Below are 25,173 nucleotides of genomic sequence, written 5' to 3'. Positions count from 1 at the left end.
ATTCAAAATGTACTGGTTGCCATTGTCGCCTTTGGTTGAAATTCAAAATGGCCAATAAAGCTGACAAGTAACATTTTTGCTGTGGTGTTGTGGTACTATTAACATTCAGTGAAAGCTCTTGTTTATATCTTGACAAAAGAATCATCTCTACATTTCAGAACAACTGAAGCATTTCCCCAGGGAAATTCAGACGAGCTTCAATGAGTAAAGGATAATAAAACCTCCATCAGACAAAATGCTCAGCTTTTCTGTTTCTGTTAGTTTTCTAAGACGTTGTTTATTTGGTGAAGTAGCTCTGGACAGCAAAAATGGTCCAAAGCCTGTTTATAGGAAATATGAGGAGGATGCTATGGCAACATGGCTTCATGAATAGTCTCTAGCATGTTTCTTGTTATCTAGTGCGTGCGAGTTAGCTCTTCTATGATATGCAGTTTGCTCTTGTATGATATTCGAAGAGGTTAAAAAGAATCGTATCTAGCAATGAACGTCACCTTTTGTCACAAGTATTTTGAAAAGTCATCTGCTACAAAATGCAAGCTGGCGTCAGGTTGTAAGGAGTTACTTGCATCTGCACCATTTTATTGCATTTAGATGTATCGGTGTTTTGTGAATTATATTAACATTTTATTACATATTATAATATGATCTCTTTTGCAACATTCAATTCACATGCAAAGGTACTGCTGTTTTGAGGATTATATTTTCAACTTATTTTTTATGATAATCTTTTTAAATCATGCTATTCTAACGCAGAGGTACTGCTTTTGTGTGCATATCGTTGACATCAAACATTATTTTTCTACAAAAAATATGTGATAATAGGATGAACATGATTGCTCTTTATGTGTCTTAACTTTATATATTGCATGATGTTATTGTTTTTACACCATTCAATGCTGCATGTTGAACAAGTGGCTCCAGTCACCTTGTTCTCACGGGCATGGGTACAAATAACATGCTGCCTACAAGAGTGACGCCAGCCATCTTGTTCTCAAGGGCATGGGTACAAATAACATGCTGTCTACAAGAGTGGGGCCATTCACCTATTTCTCAAGGGCATGGGTAAAAAAACAAGCTGTCTACAAGAGTGGCGCCAGCCGCCTTGTTCTCAAGGGAACGGGTAAAAATAACATGCTGTCAACAAGACTGGCACCACCCACCTTTTTCTAAAGTGCATGGGTACAAATAACATGCTGTGTACAGAGTGGCGCCAGCCTTCTTGTTCTCAAGGGCATAGGTTAAAACAACATGCTGTCCACAAGATTGGGGCCAACCACCTTGCTATCAAGGGCATCGGTTCAAATAATATGATGTATACACGAGTTGCGCCAGCCACCTGGTTATCAAGGGCATGGGTACAAATTACATGCTGCCTACAAGAGTGGTGCCAGTCACCTTGTTCTCAAGGGCAGGGGAACAAATTACATGCTGTCTACACGAGTTGCGCCAGCCACCTTGTTCTCAAGGGCATGTGTACAAATAACCTGCTGTCTACAAGAGTGGGCCATTCACCTTGTTCTCGATGGCATGAGTACAAATAACATGCTGTCTACATGAGTGGCTCCAATCGCCTTGTTCTCAAGGGCATGGGTACAAATAACATGCTGTCTACAAGAGTGGCGCAGGCCATCTTGTTCTCGAGGTCATGAGTAGATATAACATGCTGTCTACAAAAGTGGGCCATTCATGTTGTTCTCAATGGCATGGGTACAAATAACATGCTGTCTCAAACAGTGGCGTCAGCCACCTTGTTCTCAGGGGCATGGGTGCAAATAACATGCTGTCCACAACAGTGGCGCCACCCACCTTGTTCTAAAGGGCATGGGTACAAATAACATGCTGTCTACAGGTGTTGCGCAAGCCACCTTGTTCTCAAATGCATCATCTTTTTCATACTTACTTATATAAATGTAGAGAACTCATTTTCTAGCACGAGTTGTCATGTTAATATTTCAGCCACCTTGTTCTCATATACATGGGTACAAATAACATGCTGTCTACAAGATTGGGGCCAGCTTCCTTGTTCTCAAGGGCATGGGTACACATCAAATGCTGTCTACAATAGTGGCACCAGCCAGCTTGTTCTCAATGCATGGGTACAAATAACATGCTGTCTACAAGAGTTGCACCAACCACCTTGTTCTCAAGGGCATGGGTAGAAATAACATGATGTGTACAAGAGTGGCACCAGCAACCTTGTTCACGAAGTCATGGGTATAAATAACATGCTGTCTACAAGAGTGGCGCAAGCCACCTTGTTTTGAATGGCATGGATACAAATATAAGCTGTCTACATGAGTGGCGCGAGCCACCTTGTTCTCAAGGAAAAGGCTACAAATAACATGCTGTGTACAAGAGTGGCGCCAGCCACCTTGTTCTCAAGGGCATGGGTACAAATAACATGCTGTCTACAAGAGTGGGGCCAGCCACATTGTTCTCAAGGACATGGGTACAAATAACATGCTGTCTACAAGAGTTGCATCAACCACCTTGTTTTCAAGGGCATTGTGTAAAATAACATGATGTGTACAATAGTGGCGTGTGTACAATAGTGGCGCCAACCAACTTGTTCTCAAAGGCATGGATACAAATAAATTTCTGTCTACAAGAGTGGCACAAGCCACCTTGTCCTTAATGGCATGAGTACAAATAACATACTGTCTACAAGAGTGGCGCCAGCCATCTTGTTCTATAGGGCATGGGTACAAATAACATGCTGTGTACAAGAATTGGGCCAGCCACTTTGTTCTCAAGTGTGAGAAATTGTACGTTCCTTTGTATTTAAACTCACGGTGTGAATAACACATCATCTTTTTTCATACTTACTTATATAGATGTAGATATCTCATTTTCTTGCTCGAGTTGTCACGTTTATATTTTTCTTTGTACAAACTTATTAAAAAGCAAACTATTCTTGATATTTATCTGATAAATCACTAAGATTGCTTTACAATTCCCTCTTGATTGAATACTGAATACAAATTTTGACTATATTCGCATATGAAAATATTGTTTTCTTTTTATATTATAATAAAACGATATATGAAACATATCGTGTGATTTATCGTGAACAAGCGAGAATGTTGTAATCACGTTTTTATTTTCTATTTACTTTCAGCTAACTAAGGTTTGCAAGGTGAACTCAGACACGATGTTGCTATAGTTAAAACAAGACTATTGCCAAGCAATATATGTCCCCTACCGGCTCCACCATTGTCAGAAATACATATATATAATTATTTAAATAATTGTTGACATAGCAACCATAATTTTTGACGTAGGAACAAAATGAAATGACGTGCACAATGTCCTTATTGCCATCTATCCATGTTTCAAGTTTTGTGAAACAAATATTAAGAACTTTTTGATGTTATCGCAGGATCCAGAAGTGTGACAAACTCACAGACTGACGGACTGAAGGACACACAGAGCGCAAACCATAAGTCCCCTCCGGTGAAACTGGTAGGGGACAATAAAACTACTTGAAACTTGTATGCGTTACTATCTGTATTTAATTGTATTTGAATAATAGTACGAATTTCAAACATTTTCATGCTAGAAGATAATGTCTGCTTTTCCTAAATCACACTAGATTGGTCCTTAATTACATCGAAATCGCGATTGAAATACGTATAGTCATCCGATCGTAGCGATGATTCGTATTTTCGCACTTCCCGAACTAACGCTTTCTCCGAAAAATTTAGGTAAAAAACGATGTATTTGAGTATCTCTGTATTATTTGGCCCGAAAAAATTAAACCAAAACTGTGTAAATGTGTATTTGATTTTAATTTGTAATGAACACTGCTTCAATAGATATACATGCAGCAAAACACGTGTTGGTTTTTGCACAAAGTCAACTCTGCACTTTCAATTTTTTCAGTCAGAGAATAAATCATATTCTTATATCAGTCAATAGCTGGTAACGTCTTCTTTTTTCGATGTTTCAATCGCGCAGGTGCTTTTATGACATGCGTAATTTCATTTCACATTACATACGAATGACTGCGAACAAACACTTCATGGAATCTTTTCAATGTTGTGTTTCTTACCCATGTGCAATGACAAGTACCTTTTATTGCTCAATCGTTTTCCACAGACAACACAATCGAAGCGTTTCACGCGGTTGTGCTCTTCAATGTGGTGTTGTAATTTACATCGCAAAACAGCTTTATTACAAATATGACATTTCTTTATGTATGGACTTCCATCCGAAAGAGCAATGTCCGCATGGTTATCAAGTAAGTGTTTACCATATCTAAACCCACCTTGAAATGTGTCAGCACAGTAAAAACAATTAAAATCACGGTGATTCTTGCGGTTCACTAAATTTTTATTACATAAGCTCTTTTTTTTGTGTTCTGAAAATGACAGTTCACTATAAAGCTCCGCGCCGCACTTATCACATAAATATATATCTTTCTTCGTGTGTTGGTTTTCGTGGTCTTTCAATGAACGTAGTGAATGGAGATTCTTGTAACAGAATTGGCATTTGTAACGATCATTATGAAAGTGTTTGTGTCTAACCAAGTCGGACAGATAACTAAATGATCTATAGCATAATGTGCATGGGTATCGCTTTTCGGTGTGGACTCGTTTGAGATGAATGGTTAACCCATACTTTGAAAAGAAGCTTTTACCACAAATATGACATTGTGTGCGTGAGTCTGTGCCTGCTTCCTCATCAATGAACTGTTCTAATATTGCTTCATTCGTTTCAGAGCTGTCTTGATGAATATTTTCCGCGTCAGTTGTAATGGATGGAACTGAAATCTAAGACACATTTCCTTGCTTCAGTAACAGCAATGACAATCTTAGGGTCAAAACCCTAAGGGGTTATGGTACTTTATATAACATTTTATACGCAATTAATAAAAATGAGTAAGACAACAACAAAAAAGGCTGTTGGATGAAAGTCCTTCAGCAACAACTCAGCTAAAATAACTTAAAACTGGCCACTAAATTTCATATATGCCATCTAAAGTCACATGAATAACCACAATTAGAAGTGGGCTTGGGTGATTCAAATTACCAGTTTTGACCTCATGGACATCATTTCAATATCATATATTATCAATACACACATGAACCATATGGTTTGTCTTGTGTTCTCAAGTATATCAAGTTGCTATATTCAATATTGCAAAAGTTATGGGCGGACGGACGTACGGCCGGACTGACAGACAGTTCAACTGCTATATGCCACCCTACTGGGGACATAAAAAGTTGACACCAGGGCGGGGTCAATTTTTACCACAGAGGCATTATTTGAACAAACTCAAAAAAGGTCCACCATATATTCGTATATGCAAAATATAACACGTCTGGAACATTTCTTTTAAGTCAAGAAGTTTTCAACAATTATTATTCTTGTGAAAATCAACGAAGTATATCAGAGGAGAATATGTTCAAAGAAAAGTTAATGTACCCAAGCGCTCACTCACACATGGACTGACAAACCACAGACATCTAGATATCCTTAAAGCTCAAGATAAGCACAAATTATGTGCTCAAGTGAACTAACACTTCCTTTGTGGATGAAGTACATAAACAGGATGTTTACGAAAACATTTCTCTTGTTTAGTGGCGTTATAAATATCTAGCGCTTAGGCATCTTGGTCATAATGTCAAAAAGAATATCATGCTTTAAAGCTTTTACCTGATCTCCATTTTGTAACTGAATGTTGCAAGCCTGTTTTGCACTTGCTGTAGCTGACTCTCTATTTCTTTTATCTTCAGCGGAACAAACACTTTTTAGTAAATTATTAATCTCAACTTGTGAGTCTGAATGGCCAAAAGTTATATCAGTTGTGCAACTGTTAGCCTCACTACGGCTGACATCTTCCTCAAAAACGGCTGCACCATTCCATTTTGTACCTATGTAACATATAGGCATAAAACTTAACAATATGTTTCTTATTTTTGCCTAAAATGAAACATCTTCATGTTTCATCATTTTTTAAACCGGAATACCCTCATCTGCTCACCAGATATAGATGCTATAGATTGAAAACACTGAACCCGAAAGAGCTACAAAGACCCAAGACACCTCTTGAGTGCAAACAAACTGTTTATTCATTGAAGAAATGCTTGTAAACACTCAATTGGTGTCTGGTTTCTTGTGACTTGAATCTAACAAATTTACTTTGATTTTTGACATGACTCAGTTTTTAACTCTTTCTCTTCTATTGAAAATAGTGATCAATGTGGTACCCTCTTTCAAACTAAGCCCATATTGGGACAAATGATATTAAGAAAGCAACAAAGTACAAATAATTTTATCCCCTGAAATTCAGTATTGATTCTTTCTTTACATTCACATGGTTAGTGAAATAGAATCATGACGTCTAAACATCTTTTTAATGACATTAGCTTTTCATGATTTTCCTTGTATTGGTAAAGGAGTAATAAAATTACATGAAATGAAGAGCTGTTGGATGAAAAGTGTCTTTTATTGTTAAAGTTTTTCTACCATACATATATGGTTGCATTACAACAACGCAATTCATTTGCAAGATAATAAGGCAAAAGCACTATTTACGTAGTAATAGTGACATTTACATGGTTAAATTTGATCATATATGCAATCACACGGGATAAGGAATAGATGTGCATGTACTGAATTTCAATTACAATTTACGTTATGGAGTTCAAACAATTCTTCAATATCTTCTTACAGCACACTAGACCATACAATCCTGTGCTAGATCTAGCTATAAGCATTGTGTATGTAGTTTCTATACAAAATCTTAAATTGTTATTGAGCAGAAATAATTTATCTATATTATGCAACAATAACCTTGACGTCATCTGCAACCTTTAATTAAATTTTGATGGAATGAATCAATGTAAATTGTTGTATGACAAAAGCTCAATTTGCTTTTAACTTACTATGGAGAATCCTTTTTTTTATTTTTTGAAAAAGTTAACTTGAACTTGACCTCAGGCATGCTACAGGCAACCCTATAAAGGGATGGATATAAGGGATTTATATAGTTAGCTTCATTTGAATAGCTTAATTTGTTATCAGGGTATTAAGCAGAATCTATTGACCTTAACTTAAATTGCGCCCACCACACACACACTATCAAAATATAGGTCTGGATAAATTATTAATGTATGAGATTTTATTAAAATAACTAAATTTTGTATCCATAAATTAAATGCAATTCATTTTGCTATAAAGCAACAGTGACGTTGACTAAATCCCACCCATCCCATACATAAATCCAAGGAGGGTTGTTGGGGAAGGTGGTACAATATATCTAAACATGAGTTATGATGAAAATAACCAAGTTTGATTAGCTGTTAACTATCTATATATCTTACATGTAAAATTTCAAAGTGTAAAAAAAAAATATAATTATGACAAATTTCAAACTAGACTTGTCAAACACAAATCTAGCTTACCGAAAAACTCAATCCTATCTTGGATGACCTAAAAAATAAAGGCTACACTTTTGTTTTTCAAAATTGACATTGAGCTTGAGCCAGCGTGACTCCTTGTCTGCAGTTGTCTATATTGCCTCAACATTGTCACCTGGTTTCATGAAACCCTTTTATATTGTAAAGGAGATATGAGCTGACACAACGCTGCAGACACATATAAGAAACTATTAAGCCAGGTTTCATGAAAATTTTAGAGTATAGGAGATATTGAGCTGACACAAAAATAAAATCTCAAACTTGTGACATTGATATATGATCTTGATATAGTGTCAGTGTTGCTGATTCATGCTTTCTGCACATTATATAAAGTATTGAAAATATAAGCCAAGTTTTATAAAACTCCTTAAAAAAATATCAGAAATTTGAAGCAGATACGAAGGAGATACTAAAACCATTGACTTTAATGTATGACCTTCAACGTGTGCCCGCATGAATAGCTTATGCCATCTGCACATGATCTCAATGCCTATAATATTAGAAGCAGGTTCCATAAAAATTGTTCAAACGATAAATGAGAAAATGAGCGGACATTACATTTGATGACATGATGACATTTAAGTACAACCTTGACCTTAAAACGGTTGTACATTTGCATAGCTGATTCATTCCTTCTGCTCTTTAAATTTGTTAATGTTTGTTTCAATCATTCAATGGTGATAAGAGATATGTAGCCGCTACACTAAGGGAGGCTTAAATATTTGACCATTATGAACAATGTTGACATACATCTACCATAACTTATTAAAGCATTCTGCACACAATCTCAATGCCCTAACCATTTAAGGCAAGTTTCATGAAAATCTGTCGTTATAGGAGATAAGGAGTAGAGGCAGTAATGGAGGCTCAACCTTTTGACCTTGATATTCAACTTTGACCTTTTTTAAGCCAGAAAAACTAACTAATGCTTTCTGCTCATCATCTCAACGCCATTAAGATCTGAGGCAATTTTTATGAAAATCTGTCTAGGGTATAACAACCCGATACGAAAGTGTAACATACTCTTTGGGGGATTATTAATGATGTGTACTCTTCAGCTGATTATTACTGATGTTTTAATGGAAAAAAAATGACACAAGCACTTGAGAGACACACACACCACAAACTAAAGACCTAATCTGTCTTGACTTCTTTATATTGCATGCAGCCAGAAGAACAAGAGATGTGTTTGCATGCCAAATATCAAGTTGCTATGTTCAAAATTTCAAAGTTATTTCAAAACTTAAATGTAAGAATAAAGTTTTGGGGCAGAATGACAGAATGACGGAATGACAGACAGAAAGAAAGAAAGACATGCCAAAAACAATATACCCCCGATCATTCGATCCGGGGGCATAAAAAACTTGCAATAATTTACCTTCACAGTATTAGACATTTAAATTTGATTCAAGGAAAATGATTGTGCACATAACAGAAAATACTTACAGAACCTCCTGAATTCTTGTCCAATGTTGGGGTTGTCAACAAGAAACTTCGCACCAAGGCTGGTTCCACAGCCAATTACTTTTGCTGGGGAGGACGTCATTGCAAACATCACAAAACCATGAATACCCTTTGATTCAAATATCTGGCACAGAACTGATGCACTTTGCAACCCAGGTGGTACCTTTTCTCCATTTTGTACCTGATTGTTTGTCTTAGATTTATCTTCAGAGCAACAAAAACTGCTGTTTATATTGTTAATCTCAATTTTTGAGTCTGAAGAGCTTGCAACATAATCAGCAGATCCACAGTTGTTCTCACTAGGTTTGGCACTTTTCTGAACTACTCTTGCAGAGTTGAATTTTATACCTATACAAAAAAGAATGAATCAAGAAGTTACCATAGTGCTATTAATCACATAAGCCAACTCCATTACATTCAAAATTAAAATAAATTATTTTAAAATAAGACTTTGTTATACTTTTGCCAGTATGTCCAAACTGTGACTTAAGAAATAGTCTTAAGATAAGCCTATAAACCATCATTAATGATTAACACATGAAGTGATTTTTATTTATGATCAGCTTTGAAAAGGGAAGAGCATTTAATACCAGATATATTCAGAAAATCTCTCTATATATACTGGTAAAAAAAACAATTACATACAGAGCTCCAGATAATTTTTTAAGATAAAGAGTATTTCCCTCATGACTTTTTTAGCTGATGAGTAAAATACAAAATCAAAGACTTTTGCGGGAGTATTTAAAATACTCCCGCAAAAGTCTTTGATTTTGTATTTTATAATTTGCTTATACATAAAAATGCAGAAAACATGTATTAATAATAAAGAACATCTACTCTTGTTCACATAAACATGCATTTTGAAATGGCTGATAAAATAATCCGAAATGGGGCACTGTTGGTCCAACTGATAATTGCACAAAATGTGTATGCCAATTGTAATGATGATTTTGTTCACTCATCAAAAGTATAAGTCGTATTAGGAAATTTTCCATGAATATTTTACACAAATACGCATCTTATCTGGACCTCTGTACATATTCATAGGCACACACAAGACCAATTTGCAAATTCTTCAAAAGACATTGCAGAAAGAGCATACAAAATTGCTTGAATGCCATTCTGAAGACTTGATTGCCAATGAGGAACTTTGCAACACTTCTGGTCCCACAAGCTGTAACATCATTTTCGGTGGACTTCATGACAAACATCACAAAGCAGTGAATATCATTCACTTCGAAGAACTTGAACTGAAAAAAGGAAGTACACAATTCAAACAAGAGTCTCATCTACATGGCAAAGATGTTTACTTCTTTAAACAACATTCTTGACTATCTGGCTTTTTTATATTTGTATTTGCCTAGTGATCTACCTTTAAGGCTATTGACAAGGCTAACTTACTGTCAAGGCATGTAAATTAGAAAAAACATACTAGACAATATTTTTTGCAAGTGTTACGTTTGTTCAAGGACTGGACCATTAGTGTATATTCCTAACAAACTTGTATTGCATTGGGTCTTTTGACTCATAAAACATGACAAATTTCAAACTTGTATTTGTAAAAAAAAATTTGGGAAAATCCCCTCCCAAGGTGAACATGACAAATCATTATGAAGTCATAAGGGAAGCGAGGTCAAAGACAATATAAATTGATATGTAAATGTAACATCAACATGAAATAGGTAATATTACAAAAATATTATTACCAATTTAATTTTCAAAATCCCAAAGAAAATCACTGGTAAAGTACTACAGTTTTCACATCATTACAATATGCAATATCGCGTGATGTGTAGCTTTCAGCATATGCCTATATATTCAATCCAGCGTATATAAAAAGACTTTAAAGGCGTTGAGCAAGTCCTAAATGTTGTAATTTTCAGCCATCTTTTTACAGCTTTTCTCTAACTAGCATTATGTAATTGAGGGTTGGATAACAATATCCTGGGACTTTCATATTTATGGGTGCTCCCAACCAAGCACTGAACATGTATATTAAGGAATATTAACTTTTTGGATAAAAATGAAATAGGGCTTCACATTCCATGATATCTTGCTGATAGAAACACATTAAACAAACATTTTCAGCACAAAAATCTGGATTCCAAAGAAAAACCTTGCTATATCTTGGTTTTCAAAAATATTGTCAGGTTGAGTGTTTAAGTGTTTCTTTTTGAATTCAAAGTGGACGAACTCATATCAAATGTTGGTGTAAAAATACATAATCTTAACATTGGTACATGTATATGGACTTCTTTTGTGCAATTTACACTTGAAATTTGATTCCCGCGTTATTTCTTATGGCAAGGCAAACTTCCCCCTTTTCAGCCAATCAGATTTGTACTCAAAAGGACAGTGTCATCAGAAATTGTCAAAGGTGACTCCTTCTGAATACAATCATTTGGACTAGGCAAACATACCCTGGGTGTAGGGAATATCAAAAACACAGCTTGTGTGAAGGGGATATCAGCAAACAGACCCTGAATGTAGGGAATATCAGCAAACAGGGCCTGGGTGTATGGGATATCAGCAAACAGAGCCTGGGTGTAGGGAATATCAGCAAACAGACCCTGTATGTAGGGGATATCAGCAAACAGTGTCTGTGTGAAGGGGATATACGCAAACAGACCTTGGGTGTAGGGGATCTCAGCAAACTGAGCCTGGGTGTAGGGGATATCAGCAAACAAACACTGGGTGTAAGGAATATCAGCAAACAGAGCCTGGTGTAGGGGATATCAGCAAACAGAGCATGGGTGTAGGGGAGCTCAGCAAACTGAGTCAGGGTGTAGGTAATATCAGCAAACAGAGCTTGGGTGTAGGGAATATCAGCAAACAGACCCTGGGTGTAGGGGATATCAGCAAACAGAGCCTGGGTGTAGGGGATATCAGCAAACAGAGCTTGGGTGTAGGGGATATCAGCAAACAGACCCTGGGTGTAGGGGATTTCAGCAAACAGACCCTGGGTGTAGGGGATATCAGCAAACAGAGCTTGGGTGTAGGGGATATCAGCAAACATAGCCTGGGTGTAGGGGATATCAGCAAACAAAGCTTGGGTGTAGGGGAGCTCAGCAAACTGAGCCAGGGTGTAGGGAAAATCAGCAAACAGAGCCTGTGTGTAGGGGATATCAGCAAACAGACCCTTGGTGTAGGGGATATCGGCAAACAGAGCCTGGGTGTAGGGGATATCAGCAAACAGAGCTTGGGTGTAGGGGAGCTCAGCAAACTGAGCCAGGATGTAGGAAATATCAGCAAACAGAGCCAAACAGAGCCTGGTTGTAGGGGATATCAGCAAACAGAGTTTGGGTGGAGGGTATATCATCAAACAGACCATCAGCAAACAGACCCTTGGTGTAGGGGATATCAGCAAACAGACCCTGGGTGTAGGGGATTTCAGCAAACAGATCCTGGGTGTAGGGGATATCAGCAAACAGAGCTTGGGTGTAGGGAAGCTCAGCAAACTGAGCCATGGTGTAGGGAATATCAGCAAACAGACCCTTGGTGTAGGGGATATCAGCAAACAGAGTTTGGGTGGAGGGGATATCAGCAAACAGACCCTGGGTGTAGGGGATATCAGCAAAAAGACCCTGGGTGTAGGGGATCCCAGCAAACAGAGCCTAGGTGTAGGGGATCATAGCAAACTGAGCCTGTGTGTAGGGATATCAGCAAACACAGCCTGTGTGTAGGGAATATCAGCAAACAGACCCTGGGTGTATGGGGATAGTAGCAAACAGAGCCTATGTGTAGGGGATATCAGAAAACAGAGCTTGTTTGTAAGGGTTATCAGCAAACAGAACTTGGGTGTAGGGGATATCAGCAAACAAACCCTGTGTGTATGGGATATCAGCAAAGAGACCCTGTGTGTAGGGGATATCAGCAAACAGACCCTGTGTGTAGGGGATATAAGCAAACAGACCTTGGGTGTAGGGGATATTAGCAAACAGAGCCTGGGTCTAGGGTAAATCATAAAACAATGTCTGTGTGTAGGGGATATCAGCAAACAGGCCCTGTGTGATAAGGATATCAGCAAACAGACCCTGTGTGTAGAGGATATCAACAAACAGAGCCTGGGTCTAGGGGATATCATCAAACAGTGCCTGAGTGTAGGGGATATCAGCAAACAGGCCCTGTGTGTAGGGGATATCAGCAAACAGAGCCTGGGTCTAGGGGATATCATAAAACAGTGCCTGTGTGTAGGAGATATCAGCAAACAGGCCCTGTGTGAAGGGGATATTAGCAAACAGACCCTGGGTGTAGGGGATATCAACAAACAGAGTCTGGGTCTAGGGGATATCATCAAACAGTGCCTGAGTGTAGGGGATATCAGCAAACAGGCCTTGTGTGTAGGCGATATCAGCAAATAGAGACTGTGTGTAGGGGATATCAGAAAACGGAGCCTGGGTGTAGAGGACTTCAGCAAACAATTCCTGGGTGTTGGGGATATTAGCAAACAGGCCATGGGTATATGGGATATAAGAAAATGGAGCCTGGGTGTAAGGGATATCAGAAAATAGAGCCGTGGTGAAGGAGATATCAGCAAACAGAGTCTGTGTGTATGAGATTTTAGCTTACTGAGTCTGGGTGTAGGGATATCAGCAAACAGAGCCTAGGTGTAGGGAATATCAGCAAACAATGCCTGGATGTAGGGGTTATCAGCAAACAGACACTGGGTGTAGGGGATATCAGAAAACAGACCCTGTGTGTAGGGAATATCAGCAAACAAAGCCTGGGTGTAGGGGATATCAGCAAACAGAGCCTGGGTGTAGGGGATATCAGCAAACAGGCCCTGTGTGTAGGGGATATCAGCAAACAGAGCTTGTGTGTAAAGGATATCATCAAATAGAGCCTAGGTGTAATTGATATCAGCAAACAGAATTTGAGTGTAGGGGATATCAGTAATAAACAGACCCTCTGTGTAGGTGGTATCAGCAAACATAGCCTGGGTGAAGGGGATATCAGCAAACAGATCCTGGGTGTAGGGGATCTCAGCAAACTGAACCTGGGTGTAGGGATATCAGCAAACAGAATTTGAGTGTTTGGGATATCAGTTAACAAGAGCTGTCACCATAGGATGACTTATGCCCCCTTTAAACGCTTGATAGAAGTTATGAGCTTTTTTTGAAACAAAACGCAGATTTCGAAACCGAAATGCGGACCCTAAGTTCAAGGTCAAGGTCACAGGGGTCAAAATGTGTGTGCGTATGGAAAGGCCTTGTCCAAATACACATGCATGCCAAATATGAAATTGCTATCTGAAGCAACATAGAAATTATAAGCATTTTCCGAAACGTCAACGCAAAGACAGACAGTCCGATCACTATATGACTCCTTCGGAAGCATAAAAACAGACCCTTTGTATAGATGATATCAGCAAACAGAGCCTGGGTAAAGGGGATATCAGCAAAGCAAACAGACCCTTTGTGTAGGGGATATCAGCAAACAGAGCTTGGGTGTAGAGGATATAAGCAAACAGAGCCTGGGTGTAGGGGATATCAGCAAACAGAGCCTGGGTGTAGGAAATATCAGCAAATAGGTCTTGGTGTAAAGGATATTAGCAAACAGAGCCTGTGTGTAGGGTATATCAGCAAACAGAGCCTTGGTCTAGGGGATATCAGCCAATAGGTCTTGGTGTAGTGGATATCAGCAAACAGAGCCTGTGTGGAGGGGATATCAGCAAATAAAGCCTGGGTGTAGGGGATATCAGCAAACAGACCCTGGGTGTATGAGATAACAGCAAACTGAGCCTGTGTGTAAGGGGATATCAGCAAACAGAGCCTGGGTCTAGGGGATATCAGCAAACACAGCCTGGGTGTAGGGGATATCAGTAAGCAGAGCCTGAGTGTAGGGGATATCAGCAAACAGACACTGGGTGTAGGGGATATCAGTAAACAGACCCTGATTGTAGGGGATATCAGCAAACAGACCCTGATTGTAGGGGATATCAGCAAACAGAGCCTGGGTGTAGGGGATATCAGCAAACAGAGCCTGGGTGTAGGGGATATCAGCAAACAGAGCCTGGGTGTAGGGGATATCAGCAAACAGAGTCTGGGTCTAAGGGATATCAGCAAACAGACCCTGATTGTAGGGGATATCAGCAAACAGAGCCTGGGTGTAGGGGATATCAGCAAACAGAGCCTGGGTGTAGGGGATATCAGCAAACAGAGCCTGGGTGTAGGGGATATCAGCAAAGAGAGCCTGGGTCTAGGGGATATCAGCAAACAGAGCCTGGATGTAGGGGATATCAGCAAACAGAGCCTGGGTGTAGGGGATATCAGAAAATAAAACCTGGGTGTAGGGGATATCAACAAACAGAGACTGTGAGTAGGGGATATCAGCAAACAGAGCCTGGGTGTAGGGAATAACAGCAAACAGAGCCTGAGTGTAGGGATTATCAGCAAACAGAGCCTGTGAGAAGGAGATATCAGCAAACAGACCCTGGGTGTAGGAGATATCAGCAAACAGAACATGGGTGTAGGGGATATCAGCAAACAAAGCCTGGGTGTAGGGGATATCAACGAACAGAGCCTGGGTGAAGGGGATATCAGCAAACAGAGCCTTGGTGTAGGGGACATCAGCAAATACATGTAGAGCCTGGGTGTAGGGGATATCAGCATTACAGTGCTCCAGCTAGGATTTAAAAAGGGCACGGGGGCTGTTTTGTCAAAAGGGCATTTTCGATGTGTAGTATTTTGTCAAAAGGGCACTTTCGAGTGTGCAGGCTTTTCTGGAATGCTTCCTGTTGCATGTTTATTTATGTTATTAATAATTGTTAGAATTTATTATTCCCATTATTATTAAACAATTTAAATATAATGTCTTCAATGACTTGTAATAAGATTTTTATAAATTATCATATGTAAACCAAAAAAAAATTTTATAAGGGCAGGGGGGGGGGGCATAGGAATGGAGGGAAGGGCGGAAGTTCGGGAGGGAAGGGCAGAAGTTCGGGAGGGCAGGGCGCCCTCAAATTTAGGCCTAGCTGAAGCACTGCAGCAAACAGAACCTGGGTGTAGGGGATAACAGCAAATAAAGCCGGATCAAACATATAACAATGCAGCACACCACCACTACACCTCACAGGCTTTTTAATGTAGTGGTTAGCCTGCAACACATTATTCTCACTGTACTAAAGAAATAATCATTCACCTGAACACCATATTTATTTATTTGATAAATGATTTTTTATATCATATTTCGTCCATTTGTTGCAAAAAGGTATCATGTGACACTGAAATTACAAAACATATGGTATCTTTTTGCACCAATGGGGCGATTAGACTTAACTTCGTTTCATGATTTATTACTTTTTTAACAAACATGTCACAACTACCTTTTTAAAACGAAAAAAAAAAAAAAAAAAATTGTAGTCACAACAATTGAACAAAATCACACCACTGTCCGTCATAAAAACTTATTATAATGTTGGTTATTTCCTCAATAACTATGTAAGAATGCACTAGAATTAAATACAAAATGAACAAGGGCTGCAGTGCCCCAGATAATTATTTCGGAAATAGGGTTTTCACCCACTGATTTTGAAAAATAGGGTGATTTCATTCTTGGAATAGGGTTAAATGAGTTATAAGATGCATACAGTTAAACCATTGCTGCTTTACTTCTGTTGAAGCTGCACACAATTGTATTGATTCAATAAAACTGTAAACTAATATAATTAACTTTAATAAACTGATGTTTCATAACATCTTTAATCCTTGAAACTGTCAATGATATTAACTTTAAACTTAAAAAAATCGATAACACGAATGATTCGGCACTTATTGGCTCTTGCTTTCTTGGTTCGAAAAAGTTAGCGATCGACTGATATTTAGGCGCAACAATTGCGGGCGTCTTTCTCTTAGACATTTTTATTACGCATCGTATTAGAAACTGAAAGTACAGACACTTAACAAATACATGCACAATGAACGACGGATTAAGTCAGATTGAAAACGCATGTATGTCGTCGTAAATAATTTGGTCAGCCGCTTTATTTAACTATGAAATCTAGTCCGCAGAGCGTTTGAATAGCTTTGACTGTTTTATTGCTCCGTCATCCAGGCGCTTGCTGAATAAAAGCGTCGCCGCGTAACGAAAATAATCACAAAAAATACCGAAAATGAGCAAAGTATATTCGATCAAAGCTATTGTATCGTACGCATCAAATAAGACGAATGTGCGTAAAAGGCAAATCGGGTGCGTTTTCAATACGCATGATATTGTATTTCTTTGCTTTTTTAAACATTTTAATAGGGTGAAAGACGCAGATACGCAGCTTATCTGGGGCACTGGGGCTGTTTGTAAAACATGCATGCCCCCCATATGGGCTGTCAGTTGTAGTGGCAGCAATTGTGTGAATACGTTTTTTGTCACTGTGACCCTTGACCTTTGACCTAGTGACTTGAAAATCAATAGGGGTCATCTGCCAGTCATGATCAATGTCCCTATGAAGTTTCATGATCCTAGGCCTAAACCATCTGGTGGATGGACCGACAGACCGACCGACCGACATGTGCAAAACAATATACCCCCTCTTCTTCGAAGGGGGGCATAATAAAGACAGGTCTGGCATACCATCAAAAGCAAGGATCAACAAGCAAATTTGTTGAATTGATATCGCCCGCCAATATGCTTCTGGACACACAAGTTTTCTGGACGGATGGACATCGCCCTTTGACCACATTGTGTGACCTTGACCGTAGCCCCTAGGATTATGGTGTTGAATGTGAAGCACCCCCAGATGATTGAGAACAAATATGGCAAGTTTCATGGCTCTGACTCATGTGTTAATGGAGATAAAGCTCTAAGCTTATATTAAGAAGCATATTTTCAAGATACAAAGGGCCATTACTCCTTTATTAACAGATGGTGTACAATGGCATTTGGGGTGCATCATCCTCTTATCCATATATATACTCATACCAAGTTTCAATGAAATCTGCCAAACAACTTCCAAGATATGGCTCCGGACAGACGGAAAGATGGACGGACAACACCAAAACAATATCCAATATAAAGTTTATAGCATCTAAAACTAGTGGAATAGAAATCACAAAAATAAAATATATCGCAAAGGGACTTTTTCACGTTTTGATAAATTTACAATATTAAAAAATTGTTTCAGATTCACATATTTTCCTTGTAGTTATGATATTTGTGAGGAAACAGTAAAACTGAACAATAACCATGCCCTAAAATATCCATTAAATGTTTTGATGATTTAAAACCTGAAAATTATCAAGCATTGCAACGCGAAATGATTGAATAATTTTGTGAGTTCTGTTATTGTCGTTATATTTTGTGACACTACGAGGATTCCTAATATAAAGTATAAAATACATCACTCATTGTATGAGCACGGATGGCCGAGTGGTCTTAGCATTAGAGTTTTACATCAGGGGTTAGTGGTTCATCAGGGGTTAGTGGTTCAAGCCCAGTTGATGGTTCCTTTTTTTCCTTTCTTTAATTTTATTCCTTTTTTTACTGGAGCTTTTAAGATCAAATGTTTACATTTATCAATACGTGTATAAAGCATTTAATGACAAACTTCAATACACACCATAATCTGTGAAAAGACCCCTTAAAAATTCAAAAACTGTTAGTCTTACCACAAAAATAACCATTTTAAATAAATGGTGTGCAACACAGAGAATTTTAACAATATTAATTATGTCTGACCAAAGCATCCACAAGCAGACGCACACAAAAACACGAAAAAGTGATCGAGTGGAATAGAAATTTCACTTCAAGATCGAAAGTAGATTTACTTTTAGTAGATTTGGGCTTCACTTATGTTTGCTATCCTTTCAATACATTTAATTAGCAAGTATTAATTGATATTGAAAGCAAGAGATGTTTTCTTGCCGATTTTACATGTAGGTTGCACATGTTTGTTTTTAAAACAAAGGCCAGGGGAAATAAATGAAATACCGCGAGAATAGCCGAGCCGCGAGAATACCAAGTTAGGGTATACTTTTAATTATTTGCTCTTAATTTAAGTAATTCCCAAGTTATTGATGGAAAGCTTAACAAACAGTATATTGTTTTTAATTACATGATTGATGATTATAAATAAATGAGCATATTTTTTTTTTCAAGAGTGTTATTTTGCTAGTTTAAAAATAAATAATATTTTCTTTCTTTTTTTGAAAATCTTCCCTTTATAGGGAGTTGTGTTTAGTCAGAGGCTACAACAACATGAATGCTTGTTCAAATGACTTATTAATTCCATAGCCACAACCTTGCAAAGAAACTACAACAATAAAAGATCTGTGAAGATACAAGTTTAAATAAATTGTACAAGTATTTCTCAACGAAATAAAGGTTTTTTCTGGAAACACTTCCTCATTAATAAAAAATATTGCATAAACAATTTACTGATATGTCCTGTGTTTGTCAACTACAAGCGAACGTTAACAAATGTCAAAGGGTGAGAAAATTGTGCAGCCAGTCCGGGACTTGAAACTGGGGACACCTTGCTAACAGGGCGTGTGCTCTCCCAACTGAGCAAACTAGGCCGCTACACAAATTCTCCCCTACAAGGTGACTTAAGTTCAGACCTTGATATACACCTCCACTTGAATATGTATTCGTCCTCATATACACAGATTTGGTTTGTTATATAAATATCCAAGGGCCTCCGTAGGATTATATGCAGGTAATTCACCGCCCCACATTCTATTATAGTAAGGTAGTGAGTTCCATTGGATAACAGATCATGGGTAAAAAGAAAATTTATAAGAGTCTTTTGTGGTTGTTTGTGTCTACAACAATGGTTACTGCCGAGTCTGGATGGGCAGTGGACAGGGACAAGGAGATAATCAGGAGGAGTGATGGCAACTATATGGTGGATAATATTATATATCAAGATGCCACGGAATTTTGTTTCAATATTGGGCAAAGTCAGGGTGTCTTTCATATTAGTTACTGAGTGTGTATTGTGATATCTGTTAGTTCCAAATTTTGCTGCATGTATTTGTAATTTTTCCAGTTGATTTATATAAGCTTTTGTATGTGGGTCCCAAACAGTGGAGGCGTATTCTAATTTAGGCCTAACTATTGCTTTGTAAGCATGATCTTTAACTTATGATAAGCTAATTTCTAGGTTGAGGCAAAGAAATCCTAGTGCCTGGTTTGCATTATTAATAATTGAGTTAAGATGTTTATCCCTTTTGAGGTTACTTTGGAGTGCAAGACCTAGATATTTGGCGTGATTTACTAGTTCAATGATGTTATCATGTAGTTTACAATGTATATGAGAATTTTTTTTTACTTATGCTGAGGATGTTGCATTTTTCAGGGTAGAATTTCATTAACCAGTCCTCCTCCCATCAAACAGCAGCTTCAATATCTAGATGGAGGTTATGGGCTTAGGAGAGGTTGTTCATATTTTTGTAGTTGATGCTATTATCTGCAAAAAATCCTAGACATTTATGTTATATAAAATCAGAACAGACATTTATATAGATCAGAAATAAGATGGGCCCCAAGACAGTGCCCTGTGGGACTCCTGGCTGCGCAGGTTTCAGGTACCTTGTCTGACATGGTTCCTCCAGGACAACAGTCTGGGTTCTATTTGTTAGGAAGAACAAGGTACCTGGAAGGACTGAAAAGTTAATGTTTTTTCAATTTTTAGAAGTTGTAATTTATTTGATGGGTATCCATGACTATTACAAAGATGATTCTCACGATTTCCAGTGTTTGTTGGAAAGTAGGTCATGTTTAATCCAGGGTGATGCTATGATTGTTTAATAAAGTAACACACAGTTATGTTAGTTTGTTTATGGATTTATAGTAGCTTTATCAAATGTTTTATGCCACTATTTTTTTAATAAAATGTAAAAAATATTTTAAGAACAACATGAGCAAGAGTTTCGTTTTTCCATTAAGTTACTTTTTTTAGAACAAGTAAAACTAACAAGCACATGTGCATAGTGACAAATCTTAGCAACCAATCAGAATGTCAGATACTATTTGACAATTGTACATGAAACAGATTACTATGTACAGGTAGCTAAGTTCAGCCAGTATTTTGTGACTTTTGTCAAAATATTGTCGATTTAAATTATTTTTTGTCGTTATGACCAAGACTAGTCAATATAAACGGACTCCCAGAACCTTTGATAATTTTTGCTATGGCGGCTCTGGGAGTCCATAATGCACCCCTATATAAACATGGGTGCAGTTCAGCGCAGAGAATCAGTGCGCTTCACTAAACTGACGTCGTTTGAGACATATTGATAAAAATAAAAATGAATAAACTTAATAAACATGTTAAATTTACCTGAACGGCAACGTACGGACGTTATCCTTTGCATGCACCCTAATAAATATGACAATGTTTCAACACACTATTCTCGTTGACATTTTTATGTTGAAATTTAAAACAGTTTTTCTGTGTCAAATATTCGATATCGTTGTTGACTTTAAAGGGATCTTTTCACGGTTTTGTAAATTGACAAAATTGAAAAAAGTTGTTTCAGATTCGCACATTTTCCGTTTAGTTATGATATTTGTGAGGAAACAGTATTACTGAACATTTGCCATGGTCTTGTATAGCCAGTATATGCATCTTTTGACGATTTAAAAACCTAATAATTATAAAGCGTTGCAACGCAAAAGGATTGAATAATTTGGAGAGTTCTGTTGTTGTCGTTTAAATTTGTGAAACTACGAAGATTGCTTATATAAGGTATAAAATACGCATCTTATGTATGCTTGGCAGGATAGCTCAGTTGGCTAATGCGTTTTTACTTCAGGATTCCGGGGGTCACTGTTTCGAGCCCTGCTGCGTTCTACTTTTTTTCCCTTTTTTAAATTTTTATTTTGATTTTTTTTACTGAATTCAATAAAAAGCAACGAAAGTTACGGTTTTTATTTTATAACTTTCAAAATAATACGAAAAAATTTATAAAACAATTACTGATACATCCTGGGTTTGTCATCTACAAGCGAATGTAAACAAACAATTTTATGATGTGCGCTTGCGTATGTACATGGGCCGTAAATGGAGCCATTAAAGGGAGGTAATTTTCTACTTTACAGAAGTATTTATAATTTACCACACATTTATATAAATTTAGTATTTTGAAACAAGTAAGTTTAAATAAAACTTTTCTTAACATTAACATTAAAATGCCGTAAATACATTACTTTGATGGTTAAATATGTCGCTTTCTAAGTGTGTTAGTAGATTAATAATTTGTTTCCAATATCAGTTCGAACAAATATCTATAAATAAGCATGTTTACTTATAGATCTTTGTGGAAAGAAGAATATTATTTTTCAAGGGAGAAAATCCAAATAGTGAATTTATAATTTTAAATGAGATTTGTTTCTATTATATTAATTTTTTACTTAGTTCATTTTGTGAGCAATTCAGATATATGTATACAGCAAATTGTGTGGAATTTTTATGTAAAAAATCTATAATATAAATTATGTGTGCGTGTTAAACACATAATTTTTGGTAAAATAAAAGATTGTAATACAAATAATTGAGACCTGCTCTATTACAATAAACGAACAAAAATCTTAAGCACAGTTCGGGTTTCAGTAAGGGATTTCTTTTGAGCATGCGCGGGCTATTAATATCCCTCGCCAGGAGGTTGCATTACATTCCTACGAGATTTGAAAACATCACACTTGTTTAACTTTAATACAAGCATTTAATTAATTTTTGCTGTAAACTTCAAGAAAACAAACATCTGTAAGTATCTGACGAAGCTAATTGCGTTGCAGCGTAACGCAAAGTCCGGTAAATACTGCTGTCTGACAAATACTTGCTAACCAGTACACAATTTTCTATAGAATGACATATAACACATGCATGTATTTGTTCACTCCCAAAATGTGTGTTTATTCATTAAGACGGCCAATACTATGGATAGACATTCTATATGAACTTTTTATAAAAGATGAAATATTTGAGAAGAGCTCTGATGAATTACAATATTGACCTGTTTTGTCGCATTTTTGATCAGCAAAACGATGGAGACCTGGTTAAAACTTTTTTCGGTAACAACTACATAATGTGGGAACGTTCTATCACGTTATTTCATGCGATCTCTGTAACCAAGACTTTGACAGAACCCACGACTCAACAACAAACTACCATACAGGCATACACTGCTGTCCGACAAATACTCAAGAATCAGAAAATTTTGGATTCATTTTGCGGAACAAAAATGGTCTTGATAAATCAAAAAGTATATACCAGTTTAAAAACTATGTCCAATACATCTTGTAATCGGGAATCTTGCGACATCTTCTATATTTTCCAACCGGCTTTTGTCCATGTAATCAATACTTTCTACGATTTATTTGGCGAATATATAACAATGGGAGATAACTTTCAAATATCCGAATTGTATTTCATCCTGGAATTAGGGACAATACGGACCATGGACCATACGATACAGATTCGCGGACCATACGGCCCAGATAATGCTGATTAGCGGACCATACGGGCCATGTCTGAATAAATATTCGTTTCGTGTTCCACTTACTTAAATATTGTATACATAACTTAATAAAATATTTATACATGTTCTATAATTACCTCTTTCGCTTTCTGAACAGCAGTGAGAAGACCGGGATTTGCTGGGTGATTCATGTGTATTCGGGCGCCTTTAACAAAGTCATCCCCATTTTCTTTCTTACCGCCTGACAACCCGTTCCCCGTCCTGCAAACTAACAAACAGACATATTTTATCATCCACTCAATCGTTTACACAGGTCCATACAATCTACAACACTCATTCAACAACTCACTAGTACACATCCGTAGCGGTCCCGGGCCGCCCATAAACGCCCTTGGGTGGCACGTGTTTGCTTACTCTGATATATTTTTTAACTTTTTTTCTTTTATCAGCGTATTGCTATGACACTACGGTCGCTTGTTTGAAGAGCAGTGTGATCAGTAGGTAGAATGACAGGAAACCCTTTTTTGTCCGGCGGTTAAGGCGGTTGTGCCACCCCTCAACGTCATTAATAATTCATACTGATCGGCCGTACACCGACCAGTTTTTGACCGCCAATCGCTGTTAATACATCCATGTTTTTTCCACGTATGTGAAGAAGGGGGCTACATGGTCGCTTTGACCGTTTTATCTGATTTTATCGAAAGCGGGGCGGATGTCAGCTGCAGGCAGAATTAAGAGGAAGCGCGAAGGTCTTCCGGAGCATCTTGATGTATATAAATATTCATTCTTCCCGAGAACTATCATTACTTGGAATAAGCTACCAGAATCCTGCGTTTCGGCTGCAAGCCTGGATATATTTAAAACCACCATCCAGCTTGTACCTGTAGTACCATCATATATATAAAGGGACATTGTCTTTGTACAGTGTAAAAACATGTTAGTCTTCTGACTATTTTATCCGCACATAACGGTGTAGACGAATTTTTTTTTATACCATGATAATAATTTTAATACTTGTCGGAACACTTCGCCCTACACCGATGTACATACACTTGCCCTCGACGTCGATGTCTACGTAGTGGATTTTGTCGAGTATCCCCGTTGAAGTTGAAGTTGAAGTAGACTCCATCCCTACTCTCATAGGCTGTCCTTAGACCGATTTCCTGGCATTTTCGCCACAATGCCTGGCCGAAGTGGAAGGCACAGCCCTTGATTTCAGGATCCGTATAGACTTCCAGAGACCGGCCTCAAAGTCGGCCATGAACGTTGTTACTTTACATTCGCTTTGAAGCGAATGCACTTTCTGCAACACCTGAAAAGATAATAATAATACTAACTTAAAAAAAGCATACTGATAATAGCATTAGTTAACACATATGTTATATGATATTCTAACTAAAATAAACCATTCTGATAATATTATTTGTTATCAAATGTGATATAATATGAGGTGATAAATTAATATGTAAAATTCATATTCTTAGATACCTTTTTGTAATCCCTTCGTTTCCTTCCAGTTATGAATAAATAGCATAGTGGCAGTGTTCGTTCGTATTTAACGAGTGCATGAATGGAAAACACTAAAACAGCTGTGTTATAGGCGATTTAACCACTTTGAACGTCCCCGTCCATGCACCAGGTTTTTGCCTTCGCCAGCAGCTCCAGCTGCGTGGCCGTCGCGAGAACCACGTGTCTCTGGTCCTTAACCGTGACAGTCCCCCCTGGAGAACGGTTCGTTGAGAGAATCGTTCATGTACTGTTCAACGATCTGAAAAAGATATGGATACTTATACATTACCTGTTACAATCCGTAAAACATATCCGGGTATTTTGGTCGCATGTTCTTGCGACTCCTGTTAGCGATTTGA

General features: G+C 37.7%; 1 protein-coding gene across 2 annotated transcripts; it reads right to left on the bottom strand.

Moving 5' to 3' along the window:
* Window positions 1–3,769: 3,769 nt before the first annotated feature.
* LOC127867385 (zinc finger protein 718-like) lies at window positions 3,770–24,528 on the bottom strand. 2 transcript variants are annotated; one of them, XM_052408502.1, is made up of 6 exons: window positions 23,655–24,528; window positions 23,443–23,573; window positions 9,991–10,138; window positions 8,871–9,236; window positions 5,659–5,876; window positions 3,770–4,772 (listed from the first exon to the last, which is right to left on the bottom strand). In XM_052408502.1, exons 1-6 carry the CDS (start codon window positions 23,686–23,688, stop codon window positions 4,020–4,022), a joined length of 1,650 nt encoding a protein of 549 aa, XP_052264462.1. In that variant the 5' UTR covers window positions 23,689–24,528; the 3' UTR covers window positions 3,770–4,019. The 2 variants fall into 2 exon arrangements, with proteins under 2 accessions (XP_052264462.1, XP_052264463.1); XM_052408503.1 differs by lacking the exons at window positions 23,443–23,573; window positions 23,655–24,528 and adding an exon at window positions 23,098–23,246.
* Between the last annotated feature and the right edge of the window lie 645 nt (window positions 24,529–25,173).

Source organism: Dreissena polymorpha, chromosome 2 (genome assembly GCF_020536995.1).
Source record: "Dreissena polymorpha isolate Duluth1 chromosome 2, UMN_Dpol_1.0, whole genome shotgun sequence".
In the NCBI taxonomy this organism is placed as follows: domain Eukaryota; kingdom Metazoa; phylum Mollusca; class Bivalvia; order Myida; family Dreissenidae; genus Dreissena; species Dreissena polymorpha.
The sequence above is the reverse complement of the archived record's forward strand: the minus strand, read 5'-3'. Positions and strand labels throughout refer to the sequence as shown.

Excerpts from the sequence above, each read along its gene's own strand:
- LOC127867385 (XM_052408502.1), bottom strand. The coding sequence starts at position 23,688 with ATGGGCGGCCCGGGACCGCTACGGATGTGTACTA. Across the intron at positions 10,139-23,442 it reads CTGTTCAGAAAGCGAAAGAG|TTCAAGTTCTTCGAAGTGAA; the intron begins GTAATTATAGAA and ends TCCTTTTTTCAG. Across the intron at positions 4,773-5,658 it reads AGTTACAAAATGGAGATCAG|ATTTCAGTTCCATCCATTAC; the intron begins GTAAAAGCTTTA and ends AATGTGTCTTAG.